The 24,391-nt window shown below is 49.9% G+C and overlaps 1 protein-coding gene across 2 annotated transcripts in view; it reads right to left on the bottom strand.

Annotated features, from left to right (window-relative positions):
• Positions 1-241: 241 nt before the first annotated feature.
• Positions 242-24,391, bottom strand: part of PHKA1 (phosphorylase kinase regulatory subunit alpha 1) — a 211,157-nt gene continuing 187,007 nt past the window's right edge. Inside the window, exons 11-12 of one of the 2 annotated variants that reach the window (XR_012641034.1) lie at positions 1,382-2,898; positions 242-789 (exon numbers count right to left, since the gene is read on the bottom strand). Coding sequence is in view for 1 of the 2 variants with exons in the window: in XM_074964316.1 (XP_074820417.1) it covers positions 767-789 (23 nt within the window). In the remaining variant the exon portion in view is untranslated. The remainder of the gene's footprint in view (positions 790-1,381; positions 2,899-24,391) is intronic. The other variant, XM_074964316.1, reaches the window with a different exon arrangement.

The following is a 24,391-nucleotide window of genomic DNA, read 5'->3' as shown; positions in this document are numbered from 1 at the left end:
AGCAGTGCCCCGGTTAGGCTGCCTGTTATCCGTATTATGGCAGTGGTGGGAGCTCCAGTCATGGACCAGGACCCCACTCTGCTAGGTGCTGAACAAACCCTGCCGCACAGAGCTTACAATGTAAGTATAGGACAACAGATGGCTACAGACCAAGGGGGAGTTCAAGGGAACAGGGAGCCGATACTGCACAGGGTGATAGGCAGCTTGCAAAGAAACGGGACACAGCAGAAATATTTCAACTCTTTTATTTGTTTAAAAACATGTTTGTGGCTCCCTCCCCAGATAAGGCTGCAGCCAGGATTACAGGACCCGTGTCTATCGATCAATCCGCCCCCTCTGGAGTTCATGTCACAGCGTCTACACCTACAGCCTGTGGTCCCACCAGGAGGGCGGCCCAGTACAAGTGGCACAGGCACCAGGCCGTGAAGAGTCTGTGGCTCAGAGCCACACCTCCCTTAAAAAAGATAATTAGAAAAACCATCTGCAAGAATAAAAGCAGTTTTGTAAAAAATAAGCTGGAATCTGTGGGAACAAGGGGCTGGAAGTTGGGAGCTTCCCCACTCCCCAGCACTGGGGCCACTGTGTGCTAACAGCCACCGGAGAGCCACAGCCACTCACTGCTGCTTGGAAACTTAAAAAAAAAAAAAAAGTAATTCCTTCCAAATTTCCCCTGCAGCCACAAATTCCGCAAGCTGCTCACATAAACACACTGTCTTCGGCACAGGAAACGCTCTGCTGTTGTGGAAACATGAGCTTTCCTTTTCAGCTAAACCACATGCTTCAGATTCCCTGTAAACAAAGGGAGAGAGAAAACAACATTTACATTAAAAAGAAAAAAGAAAAGGAGTACTTGTGGCACCTTAGAGACTAACCAGTTTATTTGAACATGAGCTTTCGTGAGCTACAGCTCACTTCATCAGATGCATAGCATATTGTGGAAACTGCAGAAGACATTATATACACACAGAGACCATGAAACAAAACTTCCTCCCACCCCACTGTCCTGCTCGTAACAGCTTATCTAAAGTGATCATCAAGGAGGGCCATTTCCAGCACAAATCCAGGTTTTCTCACCCTTCCCCCCCCCCCCACAGACACACATACAAACTCACTCTCCTGCTGGTAATAGCCCATCCCTCTTTGAAACCTCTCTTTATAATGCGCATGATAATCAAGGTGGGTCATTTCCAGCACTAATCCAGGTTTTCTCACCACCACCACCCCCCCTCCCCACACACACCCCCCTCCAAAAACCCCACACACAAACTCACTCTCCTGCTGGCAATAGCTCATCTTACAATGTGCACAGCAATAATCCAAGTTTAACCAGAACGTCTTGGCGGGGGGGGTTGTAGGAAAAAAACAAGGGGAGATAGGCTACCTTGCATAATGACTTAGCCACTCCCAGTCTCTATTCAAGCCCAAATTAATAGTATCCAATTTGCAAATGAATTCCAATTCAGCAGTTTCTCGCTGGAGTCTGGATTTGAAGTTTTTTTGCTTTAAGATAGCGACCCTCATGTCTGTGATTGCGTGACCAGAGAGATTGAAGTGTTCTCCGACTGGTTTATGAATGTTATAATTCTTAACATCTGATTTGTGTCCATTTTACGTAGAGACTGTCCAGTTTGACCAATGTACATGGCAGAGGGGCATTGCTGGCACATGATGGCATATATCACATTGGTGGATGTGCAGGTGAACGAGCCTCTGATAGTGTGGCTGATGTTGTTAGGCCCTGTGATGGTGTTCCCTGAATAGATATGTGGGCACAGTTGGCAACGGGCTTTGTTGCAAGGATAGGTTCCTGGGTTAGTGGTTCTGTTGTGTGGTATGTGGTTGTTGGTGAGTATTCGCTTCAGGTTGGGGGGCTGTCTGTAGGCAAGGACTGGCCTTTCTCCCAAGATTTGTGAGAGTGTTGGGTCATCCTTCAGGATAGGTTGTAGATCCTTAATAATGCGTTGGAGGGGTTTTAGCTGGGGGCTGAAGGTAACGGCTAGTGGCGTTCTGTTATTTTCTTTGTTAGGCCTGTCCTGTAGTAGGTGACTTCTGGGAACTCTTCTGGCTCTATCAATCTGTTTCTTCACTTCCGCAGGTGGGTATTGTAGTTGTAAGAATGCTTGATAGAGATCTTGTAGGTGTTTGTCTCTGTCTGAGGGGTTGGAGCAAATGTGGTTGTATCGCAGAGCTTGGCTGTAGACGATGGACCGTGTGGTGTGGTCACGGTGAAAGCTGGAGGCATGTAGGTAGGAATAGCGGTCAGTAGGTTTCCGGTATAGGGTGGTGTTGATGTGACCATCGTTTATTAGCACTGTAGTGTCCAGGAAATGGATCTCTTGTGTGGACTGGACCAGGCTGAGGTTGATGGTGGGATGGAAATTGTTGAAATCATGGTGGAATTCCTCAAGGGCTTCTTTTCCATGGGTCCAGATGATGAAGATGTCATCAATATAGCGCAAGTAAAGTAGGGGCGTTAGGGGACGAGAGCTGAGGAAGCGTTGTTCTAAATCAGCCATAAAAATGTTGGCATACTGTGGGGCCATGCGGGTACCCATAGCAGTGCCGCTGATCTGACGGTATACATTGTCCCCAAATGTAAAATAGTTATGGGTAAGGACAAAGTCACAAAGTTCAGCCACCAGGTTAGCCGTGACATTTCTTTTTACGAATACAGACTAACACGGCTGTTACTCTGAAACATTTACATTGAGACTAGCTTCAGTCTCACAAGGAGGCAGACCAAGGTATTTTTTTTGGTTGCATACAGGGCCCTTTGCTTTGTCTTCAACGCTGCTGTACTCCGATTGGGGGTTGTTCCTCTCCTTCAAAACCCCAGGAAGAAGGGATTTTTGAAAAGTGTGTTGGAAAAGCACTGATGCGAAATCCAGCAGGGCTGACCTGTGGGAGATTAGAGCACTGCTTATGACTTGTCCCTTCCCTGTCACTGGCAGAGCTGACAAATCAGTAAGTGATACAGACACACTAGCCCTCAAAGCAGATCAAATTCCCAACATGCCAGACAACATCTTGTTCTCATTGAGGGGGTTTGTGCAGGGTTCCACAGCTCTCTTTCAAACCCAGCTTTAAGGGGCTGCTAAGGGGAACGAATCATTTTCATTAAGCATTCGGACTGGAGACTAATAATTAGTTCAAATGTATCAGCTATGAACCCTTCATTTCCTGAGGTCTTTGCTTGCTCAGGATGTCCTATAGGGCTGGAGGCACTGCCTGGCCTCCTTACTCTGAAGACCCTCCCTGGAAGTCAATAATGATTCTGTCTGGGTAAGGGATGCAGGATCTGGTTATTAACTGGAATCATGTTGGATCACAGCAAGCTTTGCATTTTTGTTCTCTGACCACTCTTCTGTCGGAATTTTAACAGATTTAAGCCAGGGTTAGAAAAAGGTCTTCAAGAGCACGGTGTTTAAGGGGCATGTCAATTAAATGCCTGGGTTTGAACCACATGGCTGGTGTGGAGAAAGTGAATAGGAAAGTGTTACTTACCCCCTCACATAACATAAGAACCAGGGCTCACCCAATGAAAATAACAGGCAGCAGGTCTAACAGAAACAACAGGAAGTGCTTCTTCACACAACGCAGTGTCACCCTGAGGAATTCGTTACTGGGGACACCGTGAAGGCCTACACTCTAACTGGACTCAAAAAAGAATTAGGTAAGTCCCTGGAGGATAGGGCCACCAGTGGCTATTAGCTGGGTTGGGCAGGGACACAACCCCATGCTCTGGGTGTCCCTAGCCTCTGTTTGCCAGAAGCTGGCAGTGGACGACAGGGGATGGATCACTCGATGATTGCCCTGTCCTGTTCATTCCCTCTGAAACTCTTGGCACTGGCCACTGTTGGAGACGGGACACTGGATCATTGGTCTGACCCAGTATGGCCGTTCTGATGTTCACAGAGCCCTTAAGCCTGCAGCCCTGCTGACAAGAGCTGTAACCGCTGTACATCTGCCCACTGCTCAGGGTTAGGACTGGCTGGCATGCAAATGTGAAGCCATGATAGGACACCGAGGTGCTGCAATAAGTGATGGTGGTGATCCTCTGACTTCTCCTTTTTCTGAGGCTTGACCATCATCCCTCTGCAACATGCTAGCATGACTCCATTGCTGAAATCCTCAACCAGTTCCCCATCTCCTGTCAGACAGGCTCAAAGGTCCAGCCCTCCCACCAGGAGCAGTGTGTTGCTTCCTGCCTATCGCACAACTCTGACTTCCCACAGAATACTGACTCAAGTTCCAGGCCTTGGTCCTTATCTTCAAGGCGCTCCATAGCCTGGATCGAGCAGATGAGACTGTTGTCGACAACTTCACTCCTCTGGCATGCTGGATCTCTCTACAGTCTGTGCAGGAGAAAGCTTCCTCGGGAGCCAACGTAAGTCTGTGGAACAAACTCCCCCAAGAACTAAGGACCATCACAAACCTCCCCATCATCCGCTCGAAGGGCCAAACACATTTCTTTGGCCTCTCTTCTCTAATATAAACACGCGGCAGCAGGTATAGAATTATACAAACCTGCAGACCCAAGTAGCGTACTGCACACTTCTCATCCTGGGGGCGGACATGACAGATGTTAGCATGCTGCTTATCGAACGACTAGAAGGCGCTCAGATACTCCAGCGACGAGCACAGTGTGAGAACCCTAGATTTTTCCAGCCAAGATTAGGGGCCTGCTCCCATTGAAATCTAAGGGAGCTTTGCTATTTTCTGGGCTTCATTGGGTGAAGGGATCAGGCCATAAGATGGGAAAAAACACATGTGGGCTTAAATTGTGAAAGTCAGGAGGCCCAAGTATATGTATGGACTGATAAGCGAATCAATTACTGGCCTGACAGCCCTACATACAGATGGATACCCTCTCTACTGACATGACAACATATACATGGCAAGCTTCCCTCCCACTGCCCTGCTGACTCACCTTGTCCCTGACCCTGAGAAACCTTCCCAATGGGTGACAGACTCCACCGCTTATTCAGTCCTACTCCTCCATGCTGAGGCCCCAGTTGTAACAGTGGCTTTTGTGATGGGGACACCATCCATATTCATCCCCACTGCTCTTGGGAGGCAGGGAAGGGCTGTTATCCATGGAGTACAGACAGGGAACCGGGATCCAGAGAAGCCAAGGGTACATCCACGCAGAAACGCTACAGCTATATAGCAGTAGGGCTGCATTTGCGCCACTGTAGTGTAGACACTTACTGCAGCAATAGAAAGGATCTCCCATCACTGTTGTAACTCCACCCCGCTGAGAGATAGAAGTAGCGTCTACCCCAGGGCTTAGCTTCATTAAATCACACAGGGTACAATATTTTCCACAGCCCTGGGTGATGTAGTTAAGCTGGCCTAGCTTTGTAGCACAGACCAACCCACAGTGACGTGCCTAAGGTCATACAGGCAGTTTGGGGTGGAGCAGGTCTCCAGAGTCCTAGGCTAGCGCCATAACCACTAAGCCATCCTGGGAAACAGAAGACTAATCTTGTCTCCCTTTGATGAACAAAAACCCCTGTAAGCCCTTGGATCTCCTCAAAGCAGCTGCAGTGCCAAGAAGGTGAATAAATTCTGTATCTACACAAAAGCGAAGGTCTAGGTTAGATCCTCAGCAGATGTAAATCGGCATCAATGGCGCTGAGGATCTGGGCCTATCTACAGCTTTTATTCTTTAGGTCTCAAACAGGAAGAAGTGGCTAGGGCTTCCCAGGACTCGACAAACAATTTGTAGACTCAGAGACATTAAGGTCAGAAGGGACCATTATGATCATCTAGTCTGACCTCCTGCACAATGCAGGCCACAGAATCTCACCCACCCACTCCTGCAATAAGCCTCTCACCTATGTCTGAGCTACTGAAGTCCTCAAATCATGGTTTAAAGACTTCAAGGTGCAGAGAATCCTCCAGCAAGTGACCCGTGCCCCATGCTGCAGAGGAAGGTGAAAAACCCCCAGGGCCTCTTCCAATCAGCCATGGAGGAAAATTCCTTCCCGACCCCAAATATGGCGATCAGCTGAACCCTGAGCATGTGGGCAAGATTCACCAGCCAGATACCCAGGAAAGAATTCTCTGTAGTAACTCAGATCCCACCCCATCTAACATCCCATCACAGGCCACTGGGCCTATTTACCACAAATAGTTAAAGATCAGTTAATTGCCAAATTCATGTTATCCCATCATATCTTCTCCTCCAGAAACTTATCGAGTTTAATCTTGAAGCCAGATAGGTCTTTTGCCCCCACTGCTACCCTTGGAAGGCTGTTCCAGAACTTCACTCCTCTGATGGTTAGAAACCTTTGTCGAATTTCAAGTCTAAACTTCCTGATGGCCAGTTTATATCCATTTGCTCTTGTGTCCACACTGGTACTAAGCTTAAATAATTCCTCTCCCTCCCTGATATTTATCCCTCTGATATATTTATAGAGAGCAATCATATCTCCACTCAGCCTTCATTTGGTTAGGCTAAACAAGCCAAGCTCCTTGAGTCTCCTTTCATAAGACAGGTTTTCCATTCCTTGGATCATCCTAGAAGTCCTTCTCTGTACCTGTTCCAGTTTGAATTCATCCTTCTTAAACACGGGAGACCAGAACTACACACACTATTCCAGATGAGGTCTCACCAGGGCCTTGTATAACGGTACTCACACCTCCTTATCTCTACTGGAAATACCTCACCTGATGCATCCCAAGACCGCATTAGCTTTTTTCATGGCCATATCACATTGGTGGCTCATAGTAATCCTGTGGTCAACCAATACTCCAAGGTCCTTCTTCTCCTCCGCTACTTCCAATTGATGCGTCCCCAGCTTATAACTAAAATTCTTGTTATTAATCCCTAAATGCATGACCTTACACTTCTCACTATTAAATTTCATCCTATTACTATTACTCCAGTTTACAAGGTCATCCAGATCTTCCTGTATGATATCCCGGTTCTTCTCTGAATTGGCAATACCTCCCTCCTTTGTATCATCCGCAAACTTTATTAGCACACTCCCACTTTTTGTGCTGAGATCAGTAATAAAAAGATTAAATAAGATTAGTCCCAAAACCAATCCCTGAGGAACTCCACTGTTAACTTCCCTCCAGCCTGACAGTTCACCTTTCAGTATGACCCGCTGTAGTCTCCCCTTTAACAAATTCCTTATCCACCTTTCAATTTTCATATTGATCCCCATCTTTTCCAATTTAACTAATAATTCCCCATGTGGCACCGTATCAAGCGCCTTACTGAAATCTAGGTAAATTAGATCCACTGCCTTTCCTTTGTCTAAAAAATGTGTTACTTTCTCAAAGAAGGAGATCAGGTTGGTTTGGCATGATCTACCTTTTGTAAAACCATGTTGTATTTTGTCCCATTTACCATTGACCTCAATGTCCTTAACTACTTTCTCCTTCAAAAATTTTTCCAAGACCTTGCATACTACAGATGTCAAACTAACAGGCCTATAGTTACCCGGTGTGACGATGTGACGCAGCAGGGAGGGGGGAGTGTTGACCTGGGAATGTGCCCTGGGGACGGGAGACCTGAGAGCCTGTCACCTGAGCCAGGAGGGGGAGGGGGAGGTGACACCTCTGCCCAGGAATGTGGATGGAGGCTGCAGCAGGGAACCTGCTGGGTGGGTTTAGTTTCAGTTTGGGGCTGGGTGGAGGAACACAGGGAACCCCAGGGCTGGGGTCTAAGCTCCCTGCTCCCCCAGAAGGACTTCACTGAGGGGTCCTGGGTGTACCCACAAGCTCTGTTTTGGACTGTGTTCCTGTTGTCCAATAAACCTTCTGTTTTACTGGCTGGCTGAGAGTCTCAGTGAATCCCAGGAAGAGGGGTGCAGGGCCTGGACTCCCCCACACTCCGTGACAACTGGTGGCAGCGGTGGGATCTACTGCACCCCGTGAATGGCGCTTCCTGCAGTAAGTGACTGGGGAACAGTAAAACGAAGGGGGATTGACGGGGACCAGGCGTGCTGAAGATTCAGAGAGAGACGGTTTCAGGGGGCGGTTAACCCCTGGGAGTGTGTGACCAGAGAGAAGGACTTTTGCAGTAACAGGGTCCCCCGGGGGATTGCAGCGAGCGGTCCCAGGGGCGGAGGAGTCTGCAGCTCGACCCTGGCAAAGAGGTGGTGACCTCAAGAAGGACTGGCACACTAGGGGCTTTTCCTGGAAACCGTGGACAGCTGCCCGGCCTGCGAGTGGCCAGCCGGGAGATGTACGCTAAACGCCTTAAGAGCGACCGGGTGGAGCTGTGCAGGCAGAGGGGGCTGCGCGTCGGGAGGTCCACCAAGGAACAGCTGATTGCCCAGCTGGAGGAGAGGGATCGCTTGGATGACCCGATCCCTGTCCCTGAGGGAAGCCGCCCGGCGGACGCAGCGTGGGCCCTGGGGCCTGACCAGGCTGGGAGGGGTCAGACTGCTGCCCAGGACACCCCGAGACCCTTCCTACCTATGCCTGGGGGAGGGGTTGTGGGAAGCCCAGCGAATACCGAGGGCCCCCTGACCCCAGCAGCCAGCAGGGGATCCTCCCAGCGGAGCTCCCCATCCCTGGAGCGGATGCGGCTGGAATGGGAGAGGGAGAGGAAAATGAGGGAGCTGGAGGATCATGAAAAACAACGTCAACATGAGGAGAAACAACGTCAACATGAGCAGGAGGAGAAGGAGAAACAACGTCAACATGAGCAGGAGGAGAAGGAGAGGGAGCGTCAGGAGAAGGAGAGGGAACGTCAGGAGAAGGAGAGGGAACGTCAACATGAGCAGCAGGAGAAGGAGAAACAAAGAAAGCATGAACTGGAGCTGGCCAGGCTGAGGAGCAGTGGGGCCCCGGCTGCGGTGAGTGAGGGGGGACCCAAGACTGCAAGGAGCTTTGATAAGTGCTTCCTGGCCCAGCGGAAGGAGGGGGAGGACATAGATAGCTTCCTGACGGCCTTTGAGAATGCCTGCGAGATGCACAGGGTTGACCCTGCAGACAGGCTCCAGTTCCTCACCCCCTTACTGGACCCCAAAGCCGTGGAGGTCTACAGCCGGATGACAGGGGCAGAGGCAGGGGACTATGAACTGTTCAAACAGGCCCTGCTCCGTGAGTTTGGGCTGACCCCCGAGATGTACCGGAGAAGGTTCCGGGGTCAGCGTAAAACGCCTGAGGTCACCTACCTACAACTGGTCAACAGGATGCAGGGATATGCCCGCAAGTGGACAGCGGGGGCCCAAGCTAAAGAGGACCTGCTTGACCTGTTCGTACTGGAGCACCTGTATGAACAGTGCCCTTCCGACCTGAGGCTGTGGCTGGTGGACAAAAAGCTCGTGAACCCCCAGCATGCAGGGCAGCTGGCCGACGAGTTTGTGAACAGTCGGTCAGGGGGTAGCCGGGAGGAGTCCCAAAAGAACAGGCCCCCCCCGATGCAGAGAGAGAGTCACCATGGGGCCTCCCAGCGGGGAAATAGGGAGAACCCCCTCCAAAGGGGAACGCCTGGTGTCGGGCCCCTCCGACCCGTTCGAGGGGACCAACGTGACCTGAGCTGCTATCACTGTGGCCAGAGAGGCCACGTACGGGCCCAGTGCCCCGGGCTCAGGGACAAACTGAGCAGACCCAACCTACCCAGGGTTAACTGGGTAGGGACTCAGCTGGACGAGGGGCAGGCGACCCAGGAAAGGGGGGCTACCAGTTTGCCACCTGCTCAGGAGGGAAGAGTACCCCCAGCCAGCCCCGCCAGAGGGCTGGAGGCTCTGGACTCCGGGTGCTCGGTTTACAGGGTGGGTGCGGGGCTGTCCCTCCGGAGAGAGTGCCTTGTTCCCCTGGAGGTGGATGGGAGGAAGGTCAATGGATACTGGGATACGGGCGCGGAGGTGACGCTGGCCCGGCCCGAGGTGGTGGCCCCAGATCGGGTGGTGCCCAACACCTACCTGACCCTGACGGGGGTGGGCGGGACCCCATTTAAGGTGCCCGTGGCAAGGGTACACCTGAAATGGGGGACCAAGGAGGGCCCCAAGGATGTGGGGGTACACCACCATTTGCCCACTGAAGTTTTGATGGGGGGAGACCTAGAGGACTGGCCAAGCGACCCCCAGACCGCCCTGGTTGTGACCCGTAGCCAGAGCCGGCGAGGGGCACTGCGACCTGACCCTGGGGAGGGTACCACACTGGAGGCGCGAGACCCTACTCGGGTGGGGAGGGAGCGCCGAGGGGCACGGCTCAGAGAGGCTGCGGCCTCAGACCTGGCCACGGAGGGGGAACCGGGCCCCATCCCTTCCCCAGCCGCTGAGTTCCAGGCCGAGTTGAGGAAAGATCCCTCCTTGCAGAAGCTCAGGGACCTGGCCGACCTCAGTGAGGGACGGACCATGAGGAGAGGCTGCCAGGAGAGGTTCCTGTGGGAGAAGGGGTTCCTGTACCGAGAATGGGCTCCCCCAGGGGAAGGGGAGTCCTGTGGGATCAGGAGGCAGCTGGTGGTCCCCCAGAAGTACCGCCGCAAGCTCCTGTCCCTGGCCCATGACATCCCCCTCGCAGGGCACCAGGGAATCCGGCGCACCCGGCAGAGGTTGCTACAGAACTTTTACTGGCCCGGGGTCTTTACCACCGTCCGGCAGTATTGCCGATCCTGTGACCCCTGTCAGAGGGTGGGGAAGGCCCGGGACAAGGGGAAAGCGGCGTTGAGACCTTTGCCCATCATAGAGGAGCCTTTCCAGAAGGTGGCCATGGACATCGTGGGGCCTCTCAGCAAGACGACCCGGTCGGGGAAGAAATACATTCTGGTGGTGGTAGATTTCGCCACCCGCTACCCCGAGGCAGTGCCCTTAGCTTCCATTGAAGCAGACACCGTGGCAGATGCGCTCCTGACCATTTTCAGCCGAGTGGGGTTCCCCAGGGAAGTCTTGACAGACCAAGGCTCCAACTTCATGTCGGCCCTGCTCCGGTGCTTGTGGGAGAAATGTGGGGTCCGGCACGACTGGGCCTCAGCGTATCACCCCCAGTCCAATGGGCTGGTGGAGAGGTTTAACGGGACGCTAAAGATGATGCTGAAAACCTTTATGAACCAGCACCCGCAGGATTGGGACAAGTACTTACCTCACCTGCTGTTCGCGTACAGGGAGGTGCCCCAGGAGTCTACCGGATTTTCGCCTTTCGAACTGTTATATGGAAGGAGGGTGAGGGGCCCCCTGGACCTGATGAGAGACGAGTGGGAGGGGAAGGCCACTCCCGATGGAGAGTCAGTGGTGGAGTATGTCCTGACCTTCCGAGAGAGACTGGCTGAACTCATGGGCCTGGCCAGGGAGAATCTGGCCAGAGCCCAGAGGAAGCAGAAGGTCTGGTATGACCGCACGGCGCGGGCCCGTGCCTACGCCACCGGGGATCAGGTGATGGTTCTCATCCCCGTGAGAAAGAACAAACTACAGGCCGCCTGGGAGGGCCCGTTCAAGGTCGTCAAGCAGCTCAATGAGGTAAACTATGTGGTGGAGCTGTCGAACCGGGCCCACCACCGCCGGGTGTACCATGTGAATATGATGAAGCCATATTATGCCAGGGGGAATGTGGTGTTAGCTGTGTGTGGTCAGTGGGAGGAGCAGGGAGATGACCCTTTAGTAGATCTATTCCCTGGGACCAGAGCTGGTTCCCCCCTGGAAACAATCCCCCTCTCGGATCAGCTCACCCCTGCCCAGCAAGCTGAGGTCAGGGGGGTGCTGCATCCGTACCGACAGCTGTTTTCCAACCAGCCTGGACGCACTAATCTGACTGTCCACCGGGTGCAGACAGGGTCGCACCCGCCGATAAGATGCTCCCCCTTCCGAGTCACAGGGAAAACTGCTCAGGACCTGGAAAGAGAGGTCCGGGACATGCTGGCTTTGGGGGTGATCCAGCCATCGGCCAGCCCTTGGGCCTCGCCGGTGGTGCTGGTCCCCAAAAAGGATGGGTCAGTCCGGTTCTGTGTGGACTATCGGAAGCTCAATGCCATCACTGTATCGGATGCCTACCCCATGCCCAGGCCGGACGAGCTCCTAGACAAGCTGGGAGGAGCTCGGTACCTTACCACCATGGACCTTACAAAGGGCTACTGGCAAGTGCCGCTGGATGCAGATGCCCGGCTGAAATCGGCCTTTATCACCCCTCTGGGGCTCTATGAGTTTCTGACCCTGCCTTTCGGCCTCAAGGGAGCACCGGCCACCTTCCAGCGCCTGGTGGACCAGCTCCTGAGGGGGATGGAGAGTTTTGCCGTGGCGTATATTGACGACATCTGTGTCTTTAGCCAGACCTGGGAGGACCACGTGTCCCAGGTTAGACAAGTGCTGGACCGACTCCAGGGGGCTGGGCTGACTGTCAAAGCGGAGAAGTGCAAGGTGGGGATGGCTGAAGTATCTTACCTGGGCCATCGGGTGGGGAGCGGCCGCCTAAAGCCGGAACCGGCCAAGGTGGAGGTGATCAGAGACTGGCCCGCTCCCCACACCAAAAAGCAGGTCCAAGCCTTTATTGGGATGGCAGGATACTACCGAAGATTTGTGCCCCACTTTAGCGCCATAGCCACCCCCATCACTGAGCTATGCAAGAAGGGGAAGCCAGACAAGGTGGTCTGGACCGAGCAGTGCCAGGAGGCTTTCCGGGCGCTGAAGGAGGCTCTGGTCAGTGGCCCAGTTCTAGCAAACCCAGACTTTGACAAGCCCTTTGTGGTGTTCACCGACGCCTCCGACACGGGACTGGGGGCGGTGTTAATGCAGGAGGATGAAAAGGGGGAGAGACACCCCATCGTGTACCTGAGCAAGAAGTTGCTACCCCGGGAGCGACACTATGCGGCCATCGAGAAGGAGTGCCTGGCCATGGTGTGGGCCCTCAAGAAACTAGAGCCCTATCTCTTCGGGCGACACTTCACCGTGTACACCGACCACTCTCCCCTGACCTGGCTGCACCAGATGAAAGGAGCCAACGCCAAGCTCCTGAGGTGGAGCCTGCTCCTTCAGGATTACGACATGGACGTGGTCCATGTGAAGGGAAGTGCCAACCTGATAGCGGATGCGCTGTCCCGGAGAGGGGGCCCCGAACTTCCCCAGGTCACTGGTCACAGTGACCCCGCTCAGTTCAGTCTCGAAGGGGGGAGAGATGTGACGATGTGACGCAGCAGGGAGGGGGGAGTGTTGACCTGGGAATGTGCCCTGGGGACGGGAGACCTGAGAGCCTGTCACCTGAGCCAGGAGGGGGAGGGGGAGGTGACACCTCTGCCCAGGAATGTGGATGGAGGCTGCAGCAGGGAACCTGCTGGGTGGGTTTAGTTTCAGTTTGGGGCTGGGTGGAGGAACACAGGGAACCCCAGGGCTGGGGTCTAAGCTCCCTGCTCCCCCAGAAGGACTTCACTGAGGGGTCCTGGGTGTACCCACAAGCTCTGTTTTGGACTGTGTTCCTGTTGTCCAATAAACCTTCTGTTTTACTGGCTGGCTGAGAGTCTCAGTGAATCCCAGGAAGAGGGGTGCAGGGCCTGGACTCCCCCACACTCCGTGACACCCGGATCACCTTTTTCCCTTTCTTAAAAATAGGAACTATGTTAGCAATTCTCCAGTCATAGGGTACAACCCCTGAGTTTACAGATTCATTAAAAATTCTTGCTAATGGGCTTGCAATTTCATGTGTGAATTCCTTTAATATTCTTGGATGAAGATTATCTGGGCCACCCGATTTAGTCCCATTAAGCTGTTCGAGTTTCGCTTCTACCTCGGCTGTGGTAATATCCACCTCCATACCCTCATTCCCATTTGTCATCCTGCCATTATCCCTAAGATCCTCATTAAAGACTGAGGCAAAGTATTTATTTAGATATTGGGCCATGCCTAGATTATCCTTAACTTCCACTCCATCCTCAGTGTTTAGTGGTCCCACTTCTTCTTTCTTTGTTTTCTTCTTATTTATATGGCTATAGAACCTTTTACTATTGGTTTTAATTTCCTTTGCAAGGTCCAACTCTACTTGACTTTTAGCCTTTCTCACTTTATCCCTACATGTTCTGACCTCAATAAGGTAGCTTTCCTTGCTGATCCCTCCCATCTTCTACTCCCTGTATGCTTTCGGCTTTTTCTTAATCACCTCTCTGAGATGCTTGCTTATCCAGCTTGGTCTACAACTCCTGCCTATGAATGTTTTCCCCTTTCTTGGGATGTAGGCTTCCGATAGCTTCTCCAGCTTTGACTTGAAGTAATCCCAGGCCTCCTCTGCCTTTAGATACATAAGTTCTTCAGTCCAACCCACTTCCCTAACTAATTTGGCAACTCTAGCTCAGTTACTTTCAAATATGCAACAACTACAACTTAATAAAGATGGCACACAGGCCTGTGCCGGTATTCCCTCCCCCAATTTCAACACTACCCATTTCTCTGTAGACTCACTGCTTTACATCCCAAACAGATCATAAAGGCTTTTACTGCATGCCCAAGGAATGGATGCACCTCTGTGTAAATTTATTGCTTTGCACAGTAGTTAGGGTCTGTTATGACCAGCACAGACTTGGCTGGAAAAGCCGACAGCAACCAGAACAACTGAGCAGTCAGCAAAGCAAAGACTGAAATTAAGAACAGACTTGACTGTGTTGCAGAATTGTAGCTGTGCTAAGGTATCATTCACACCTTGCTGGCCCATGGTCATCGCTGCCCTAAACGAAACCAGTGGGACCCTCTGCTTTTCACAGATGGAGACTTATGAAATTATCGTCATCTCGCTACGTCACCGCATGCTGATGGTGCATCACACCACAGCAGCGTAACAATGTCACCTCATCTGGGTCTCTCCCTAGCTGCTGGGAGGACTGAGGTCTCTTTCCTCTCCTCCTCCCAGTTCTGGATCTTGACTCAATACATGCCTGCTGGTATGGAGGGGAGGACAGCATTTGAGAAGCCAATCTCAGTAGTTTTCTGCTCTGCCGGAGCCACATGTGCACTAGGCAGCATAACACCATACCCCTAAGTGGGCTACTGGCTGTGTGACTGAATCTAGCACCTTGGGATCTTAAAGCATGAGCCTCTCTTGCCTGAGTTAAGAGACTAACCCAGGCTGGTGCAGGCTCAGCCACTACTAGAGGAGGGCAGAGCATGGCACAGGGTGGGTGTGGGTTACAGCAGCTCAAGGACTTGCCTGCTCTTGGTGGTCCAGAATGAATTGAGCACTGGTCAGATACTTGCACACCAGAAGGGGTGCAGAGATGACTGCAAGTGATGTGTAAACGCTGGGCTGAGGCCCTTTCTCAGGCAGACACACACCTTGGCTCTGCATTGTTTGGCTGGCTCGTTCACCAATTGATTTATATTTACTAAATAATTAAATTAAAGCTGTAAAGAAAGGAAAGGGCAGAAAGAAAACACACCATGCTGCAGAACAGGACACTTCAGTATGGGCTGCTTCCCTGCGTGCCCCAGGCCTTTGTTATTCTCCATTGTTCTGCTTTTTTGGCACCATGGAAAGCAGTTTGTTTTATTTTCTGTTCTTCAGGCAGCCAATTAAGCACTTCAGGCACATTTAATCAGTGATGCTTTCATTTTATTTGTTTCAGCCAGACAGCCTCTAAACACTTGGCAAGACTGGTGCCAACTGGCAAGCACACGCTGCATTCTTACACAACAGCCAGCTGAGCTGCATTTCAACAGACTTGACAGTCTAACTTCATTTAAAGAAATGAACCCTTAGACAGGCAATTCCGGCTTGGAACTGCAGGGAGAGGAGTGCATGTTTATATATATCCTACTCTACGCTGGGAACACTGTGCCCCTCAAGACTGTTCACATCCCCGCTTTTAATCAAAATATAATTTAAACCTGGGTGGCTGAAGCCTGGCTCACAGGTCATTTAAAGAATTCTATAATGTGACACACAGCTGCCTTAATCTTTAATACAGAATTACAGGCTCCCAGCATGCAATGCTCCATGTAGAGCTGCAGTTGGGTCATGATGGAAAATTGCATGGCAGGAGCTGTACTCTCTGCAGTTTGCACATCAGTACTCAACATGGACTGAGCATGGGTGCGAGTGGCTACATTTCATGCAAATTAAGTGAGGTTCTCAGGTTCCTCTCAAGTTACCAACACAGCTCTCAGCTGTTGCGAACCAGTTCTTAGCACCTAAGGTGCACAAGCAATGGTGCATAGGGAGAGGAGGTTACAGTGATGTTAAACAGGCTGCAGCAGGGCCAGGAAAATTAGCAACAGCCAGTATCTGACTAGCTGTGAGGACGAGTCACCCACGCCTCAGGGTGCGGTTATTGCTTAAGAGCAGAGGAGGAGATGCACATTTTTGTTGACAGAAGTCGGGGTGCAGGATCCCTTCATGAGGGGGGCTGGCCCCCTGTATAAAGCCAGGTTGTTAATCAGATTCCCACTGATTTACACTCGTCTCCCACAGTATTCTTGCCAGCAATTTAAAAAAGTATGGATTGGATGAATGGATTATATGGTGGATAGAAAGATGGCTAGATCGTCGGGCTCAATGGGTAGTGACCAGTGGCTCCATGTCTAGTTGGCAGCTGGTATCAAGCGGAGTGCCCCAGAGGTCTGTCCTTGGGCCAGTTTTGTTCAACATCTTCATTAAGGATCTGGATGATGGGATGGATGGCACCCTCAGCAAGTTCACGGATGACACTTAGCTGCGGGGAGAGGTAAATAAGCTGGAGGGTAGGGATAGGTCCCAGAGTGACCAAGACAAATTGGAGGATTGGGCCAAAAGAAATCTGATGAGGTTCAATAGGACAAGTGCACAGTCCTGCACTTAGGACAGAAGAATCCCATGCACCGCTACAGACTAGGGACCAACTGGCTAAGCGGCAGTTCTGCAGAAAAGGAGCTGGGGATTACAGTGGACGAGAAGCTGGATATGAGTCAGCAGTGTGCCCTTGTTGCCAAGAAGGCTTACGGCTTATTGGGCTGCATTAGTGGGGGCACTGCCAGCAGATCGAGGGAAGTGATTATTCCCCTCTGTTCAGCACTGGTGAGACCACACCTGGAGTATTGCGTCCAGTTTTGGTCCCCCCACTACAGAAAGGATGTGGACAAATTAGAGAGAGTCCAGTGGAGGGCAACGAAAATGATTAGGGGGCTGGGGCACATGACTTATGAGGAGAGACTGAGGGAACTGGGCTTATTTAGTCTGCAGAAAAGACAAGTGAGGGGGGATTTGATAGCTGCTTTCAACTACCTGAAGGGGGGTTCCAAAGAGGATGGAGCTAGGCTGTTCTAGTGGAACCAGATGACAGAACAAGAAGCAATGGTCTCAAGGTGCAGTGGGGGAGGTCTAGGTTGGATATTAGGAAACACTTGTCACTAGGAGGGTGGTGAAGCACTGGAATGGGTTACCTAGGGAGGTGGTGGAATCTCCATCCTTAGAGGTTTTTAAGGCCCGGCTTGACAAAGCCTTGGCTGGGATGATTTAGTTGGCGTTGGTCCTGCCTTGAGCAGGGGGTTGGACTAGATGACCTCCTGAGGTCTCTTCCAACCCTAATCTTCTATGATTGTATGATCTGAGGTAGGGATCAGAGGACTTAATTTGCACTACTGCACCTCTCCATTCAGCTGAGTCTTCTCTTCGGCACTGACTCAAATTGCAGCCTCACCAAAGTGCGCAGGAGTCTCTTCCCACTATCTGGGGAGTGGAACGTACCCTCACTCCAGCAGTTAGCCAGGGCAAGAGTATCCTCTGCTTGATCAAAGCCAGTGATGGCTCCTTTGAGACAGACAGGCAGGGAGGACAGGAACGCCCAGGATTCATTTATGGGCTGTGTTCTCCAGGAGGTCGGACTAGATGATCACAGTGGTCCCTTCAGGCCCTGGAATCTATGAATCTTTAAGCCTCTCTCTCCCTCAAGTTCATGAACTGAAATTCCATTTTCTTTACATCTGGGCTTGGGCTCACAGTGGTGAAGCCTCTTCCAGTTATAAACAGACCTGACATCACATCCAGTAAGTGCAGTTCCCAGGGCACTATGGCAACTGGAGGAAAACAGCTAATTCCCAAACAACAGGTGCTTGCAGCAGTGACTATTACCCACCTATCACCGGAATCAGAGATGGGGTCTGCACATTCTCATGCTTGGGATGCACCAATGGCGCAGCTTCAACTGGCAGAACTTTCTAGCAGCAGAGCCCACTGAAGCCCTCCCACCCCCTTCCCTCAGTGCTCCTGAATCCTGTTAGGGCAAAACTATAAAAGGGGATGCTGGGCTCTGGCCCCCTTTCTAGGTCCAAACAGGATTCCAAGGAAGAGAAGGTGGCAGGTGGGAGTGTGGACATGCAAAGTCCGTCTCAAAGAACTCCGGTTACAGGTGAGTAACCTTCAGTTCTTCTTCAAGGGGCCTTTGCACATTCCCAGGACTTCTGCAATAGTCGGATCCATAGCACTCCTGCCTCCTGACAATGGGCTGCAGCGTGCTAGTTACACACTGATTATCATACTGAGCCTCCAATCTGGCTGCCAGATCAAGGGAACAGGGTTTTGTAAGGGTGTGACGCAAGCTGCAGGTGGCAGCACTATAGATCTCTAAAGTTGGAGTAGGTCTAAGCTAGGCCATGGACACTGACTTGGCCCTTGTGCAGTGTGATCTAAGCCCCACTGGGACAGGAACAGAGATCTGCTGCACCATTCCACCACACAAAGCCTCACCCACATACAGAGGCACTCTGATGCGACTGATTTCTATTCTTTCCCCATAGGAGTTGGACAGTGTGGGTGATTTCTGAACTGCTCAGACCTGTCCAGCTAGAAAGCCGAGGCTCTCCTGCTATCTAAGGCATGTAAGTTTACCTCCCCTGAGTGAGGTCTAGGGAAAATATACTGGCAAGTTAATGGACTGGTTAAGTGGAAGTCTGTCACCAGCTCCGAGAGGAACCGACGGTGTGGATGAAGAACCACTTTGTTTGTGGAGGGCTGTAAAAGATGGGGCAGCTCTCAGAGCCTTTAGCTCACTTGCTCTTCTAGCAGATGCCATGGTCACAAGGAAGCCTGTGAACTGAAAAGTGAAACAAGGAACATTGTTCCAAAGCTCAAACAGAGCCTCCATGAGCTAAGTACCAAGACTAAGGTCCCATGTTGGGTGGGTTCTTTGACTGCAGTGTAGACATTCATCATTCCCTTCAGAAGTCTCTGTATTGCATCATGACTAAATTAGGGCTGTCAAGTGATTAAAAAATGAATCGGGATTAATCATGCTGTTAAACAATAAAAGAATACTATTTATATAAATATTTGTGGATGTTTTCCACATTTGCAAATATATTGATTTTAATTACAACACAGAATACAAAATGTACAGTGCTCACTTTATATTTATTATAAATATCTGCACTGTAAAAATAATAGTATTTTTCAATTCACTTAATATAACTATTGTATTGCAATCTCTTTCTCATGAAAATTGAACTTACAAATGTAGAACTGTATTAAAAAAAAAATCTACATTTGTAAGTTCTGCTTTCACGATATAGAGATTCCACTATGGCAGTATTTCCCAAACTCAGGACGCTGCTTGTTCAGGGAAAGCCCCTGGAGGGCCGGGCTGGTTTGTTTACCTGCTGCGTCCACAGGTTCGGCCGATCGCGGCTCCCACTGGCTGCGGTTCGCCGCTGCAGGCCAATGGGGGCTGCGGGAAGCGGCACGAGCCAAGGGATATACCGGCTGCTGCTTCCCGCAGCCGCCGTTGGCCTGCAGCGGCGAACCGCGGCCAGTGGGAGCCGCGATTGGCCGAACCTGCGGACACGGAAGGTAAACAAACTGGCTTGGCCTGCCAGGGGCTTTCCCTGCACAAGTGGTGTCCCAAGTTTGGGAAACACTGCACTATGGTACTTGTACGAGGTGAATTGAAAAATACTATTTCTTTTATCATTTTTACAGTGCAAATATTTGTAATAAAAATAATATAAAGTGAATACTGTACATTTTGATTCTGTGTTGTAATTGAAATCAATATATTTGAAAATGTAGAAAAACATCCAAAATATTTAATACATCTCAATTGGTAGTCTATTGTTTAACAGTGCAATTAGAACTGCGATTAATCATGATTAATTTTTTTAATCACGATTAATTTTTTTGAGTTAATCACGAGTTAACTGTGATTAATTGACAGCCCTAGACTAAATACAGTCTCACTATGCATTAGGAGGAAAAGAATCATTTTTCTTTTAGCAGGCAAGTCCATCATAGTTACTATCAAAATGTTAAAGGCTGCAGCCATCCTTTCTACCAATTCATGGAACTGCAGGGTATCTTCCAAAGGAGAAACTACTAGAAACATAGACATTATCTGGAGACCCCTGAACATCTGGATCCATGTTTGTCTCTTGGAGGTAAATCGACTTCTCAGACAACGTGTACAGGATCAATAATGGAAGCAGTTCGTCAAGCAGAAGAGACTGATCCAGCAGGATTCCCCTTGAGGTTCCCTATATGCTAGGTTCCCTATATGCTAATTCCAGTCTTTCTGTAGTTGTGTGATAGCTAGGTGAAGGCCAACTGGACGTCTGGCCCATGGTGTTATCTCCCAGTCCTGCCAGTACTCTGTCTCAAATTCTCTACTATAATTCCCCAGCAGGGAAGAATGCTGACCTATGGCCCCTGTAGAGCTCTCTAGTGCAGTGGTTCTCAACCAGGGATACATGTAGCTCTGGGGCTATGCAGTGATCTTCAAGGGGGTACATCAACTCTTCTAGATATTTGTCTAGTTTTACAACAGACTACATAAAAAGCACTAGCGAAGTTAGTACAAAAAAAAGTCATACAACTTGTTTATACTGCTCTATATATTATACACTGAAATGTAATACAATATTTATATTCCAATCAATTTATTTTATAATTATATGGTAAAAATGAGAAAGTAAGCAATTTTTCAGTAACACCGTGCTGTGACACGTTTGTATTTTTATGTCTGATTTGTAAGCAAGGAGTTTTTAAGCGAGGTGAAACTTGGGGGTACACAAAACAAATCAGACTCCTGAGAAAGGTACAGTGGTCTGGAAAGGCTGAGAGCCACTGTATCAGTATATCTGATTCAGGCCTCAGGAGGCAAAAGGGAAGGTAGAGCCTGATCCAGCTTCACACTGTGGATCTGAGGTGGCTGTATGGGAGGCAGTACTAGCCCTGGTAAAAGAAGGATTGAGACAGGTGAGGTATTTCCCTCAGGGGAGTCGGTACTTGTTCTAGGGAGGGGTTCCTGTATATCTGGGGACGCCTGCACCTGCCAGGGAGTGGGTTTAGTAAGTTTCCCTAGAAAGGAAGACAAAAAAAGAAAAATTGGCCCAACCATCTGTGGTTTCTTTTCTGTCTCTTTCTGCCCTGAGGAAATTGTGTTCCATGTTGTGTGAAGGGCTTTCGGATCTGACTGTGGATCCAGGTGCTGAACCTGAGTGACTATGGTAATCATGGACCCGGAAGGGACCAACGAATCTGAGGTGACTTCAAGTGCTTCATCCGGCATCACCACTGGAACCCGAAGCCTCATTTCCTTAGGACTATGAGTCTTAAAAAGGCTTTTGCCCTCCACATCACCCCTTGATGTGCATCTGGATTCCGAGGCATGAGGCTGAAGTTGCAGAACTGATCCATCAGTGTAAAAGCTAGCTAAAGTGGCACTGGGAATCATCTGTTCTGACAAATCTGGGTCACAGAGCTCTGGCGAGGCTCCTGGTCTGTCTGCTACTGTGGCTGGAGGGAACTGAGGTGGCCAGAACATAGCACCCCCTTTTGTAGCTTTACCCTCGGAACAGTCCGGAACAGAGGAGCACTCTGACAGGCACCATTTTGAAAAGGTTCCACTGGTCCACATTGCACCATTGGCAGATCCCGAGGGTGGAAACATGCAGAGTCCATTGGAAGATGAGTACTTAGCTTTACACGGCATGTTCAGTCGCAGGTCTCAAGGGCTTTACAGAGGTGAGAAAACACTAATTCCCACTTTACAGATGGGCTAGAACATCAAGCCTATAGAAACATGCCTCACCTATCTGCCTGCAGGGATCAGGGAAGCAGAAGGAAGAGAGGGGGCTGCTACAAAAACTAAGCACACTGGCTGTGCAACATGTGTTGTGGGGGACACATGCTGCAGTGCTGCTGCTGAGCACAGGCCTCCAATATGGCAACTCAGATTCCTGCCATCAAGCTAGACGAGGAGGAAGTTCCCCTCCAAGAACAGCAGGCCTGAGGGGAGGCGTATATAGTAACTCATCCTGTCCTCAGCTACTAGCCGGGGCAGGATTGCTCCCTACAGTGTGTTCTCCAGGGCGTCGGTCAGGCTCGTTTTAAGTGACCCAAGGGATGGAGAAAATTCCCTAGCCAGTGGTAGATCTCACCACTTCCTCTCCCTTGTTTTCACCCTGTTGCTCCCAGTTAAGCTCCTGCACCACCTTATATAACTCCTCTCCCTGCTGCTTTCCACCCTTCATGCACCTGTACATTTCTACCGCCAATCGGCTGTCATTTTGCTATACATATTTGTTTCTTGTATTGCTTTCTCATAACCAAACTCTCTAGCTCCTTTCTCATTTTTCTGAGAGCGAGGTGCCCGACAGCTTATGCCCTACTGTAGGTTGATCTAAATAGGGCCCTATACTGATGGGTTAACTAGATTCTTGCCTGGTGAGGCAACCTTATGTATGCAGCCCAGCAAAGCTTTGGCTTTTTTGCTGCTATATTGCATTCCAAGCTCTGTCTCAACTGCTTTCCACTAATTTGCCTAATTACTGCTGCTTTCCCATCCCCTGAATCTCCCTCCCATGGAATATCTGTGCTTTGGATCTGCCCCCCACAATGCATTCACTCATTGTCTTCCCAGGATATCGTATTTTATTTTCCATTTCCCAAGAGCGTCTTTAGGGATATGTCCTGCATACCCTCCTCTTCAGTATTACATGGGACCACTTGGAGAGATGCCAAGACACCCTGGGCTCTGCTGCCAGCAATATACCAGTGATGTTCAGCTGGACATTTGGTTTTGTAAAATGCAACCACCACCACCACAAGGATGTCCCGGCACCTTCAAGAAATCAGCACCAGGAGAGCAGCTGACTCAAACCGAGCTCAGGCTGGGAAGGGAAAACATCCTAAAGAAATAGTTGAAACCCATCCATCTGCCTTCCATTCTTAACTGCTGCTAAGCTAACCCTGGACAAGTAGGTAGCGAGCTAAGAGACTTCTCCCCTTTCTTCCTCGGGTAACGGGCGGTATAGAAAACCCTGAGACTAGACAGACACAGGTTGTGTGTATACACAGTTTTTCTGTTTGCAGTATAACTAGCCTGCCCTCCATCTCTCCTCCTCAGGGGCTCCCTTCTGCTAGCAGAGATGCCTGTGTGTGTTTGGAAGATGATTACAGCTAGGTGACTAGAATCCATCCCCCAAACGCTCTTATAATCCAGTTAGCAATATGATAGTACCACATGGCCCCACTGTTCTCCATCATCCTTAGTTTTCAACCCTCTTTTAACTGAAAAAGTTATTCTAAACAAATACATTGAAGCATAAACCACCAATTTACAATTCATGCTAGAAGCAGCAGTCCTTTCTCTGGTGTGATTTCAATAAAAGCAGGGTTTAATTTAGAGTGCATATGAGACAGGGATCTGAATTCAGTTGGGCAAATGGTGCTCTGGGCACATGGTTCCTATTAAGAATGTTCATCTGGATCTTCCACAAAGGCCCCATGCCTTTTGCATACATTTTGAATGATTTATCATGTACAGTACAGAGGCATAAGTTCTTCCTTCCCCACAACTGTTTAGAAGTGGTTGTAAATCCAAGATGGTAATCATAAACCACAAGTTTGTACAGGTCTCCAGAATGCCGAGACATTTCTAACGTAAGACTCTAATCACATTTATGGGGGGAAGGGTACATTATTGAACAGAATACATGATGCAAAATAATCTGTTCTCCAAGTTTACATCATATATAGTCCTCTCAACTCCTGTGACCTACCATGTATTTCTGTATGGAGCCTCATTTATCTCCCTAGCATGAATGACTCGTAGCACTGTGCGCGTTCACAAGAGAACATTATAAAATTTTATACTTTTCAGAAGTCCCTTTCTTACAAAACAGCATCGGCACTAATCCAATAATCGAACACCCACTGTTTTCTCATAGGCCAGTTAATGGGCATTTGTGTTGTGCAGTCCAGCACACACCTTCTGATTTGTATTTTCACTGATCCAGCTGATACCAGGCATTTTAAATGGACACTGATGTGACTCAAATCTTTTCTACAGTGATTCTACCTCTACATAAGATTGTTAAAACTGAACACTAAGGTCAAATTCACTTTTCCCCGGTACTGCTTTTGGTGATCTTTCTGCAATCCACTTACAGTTCATGCAGTAAAATGAAATTGGTCAGTTTCAGTTTCCCTGCAGCACAGGTGCTGCGGTGCATCCAGCATGGCAGAAGGGTACATTTTAGAGTATGTT

The sequence above is a fragment of the Natator depressus genome, chromosome 9, assembly GCF_965152275.1.
Source record: "Natator depressus isolate rNatDep1 chromosome 9, rNatDep2.hap1, whole genome shotgun sequence".
Lineage (NCBI taxonomy): Eukaryota > Metazoa > Chordata > Testudines > Cheloniidae > Natator > Natator depressus.
This window is presented reverse-complemented; position numbering and strand designations above follow the sequence as displayed.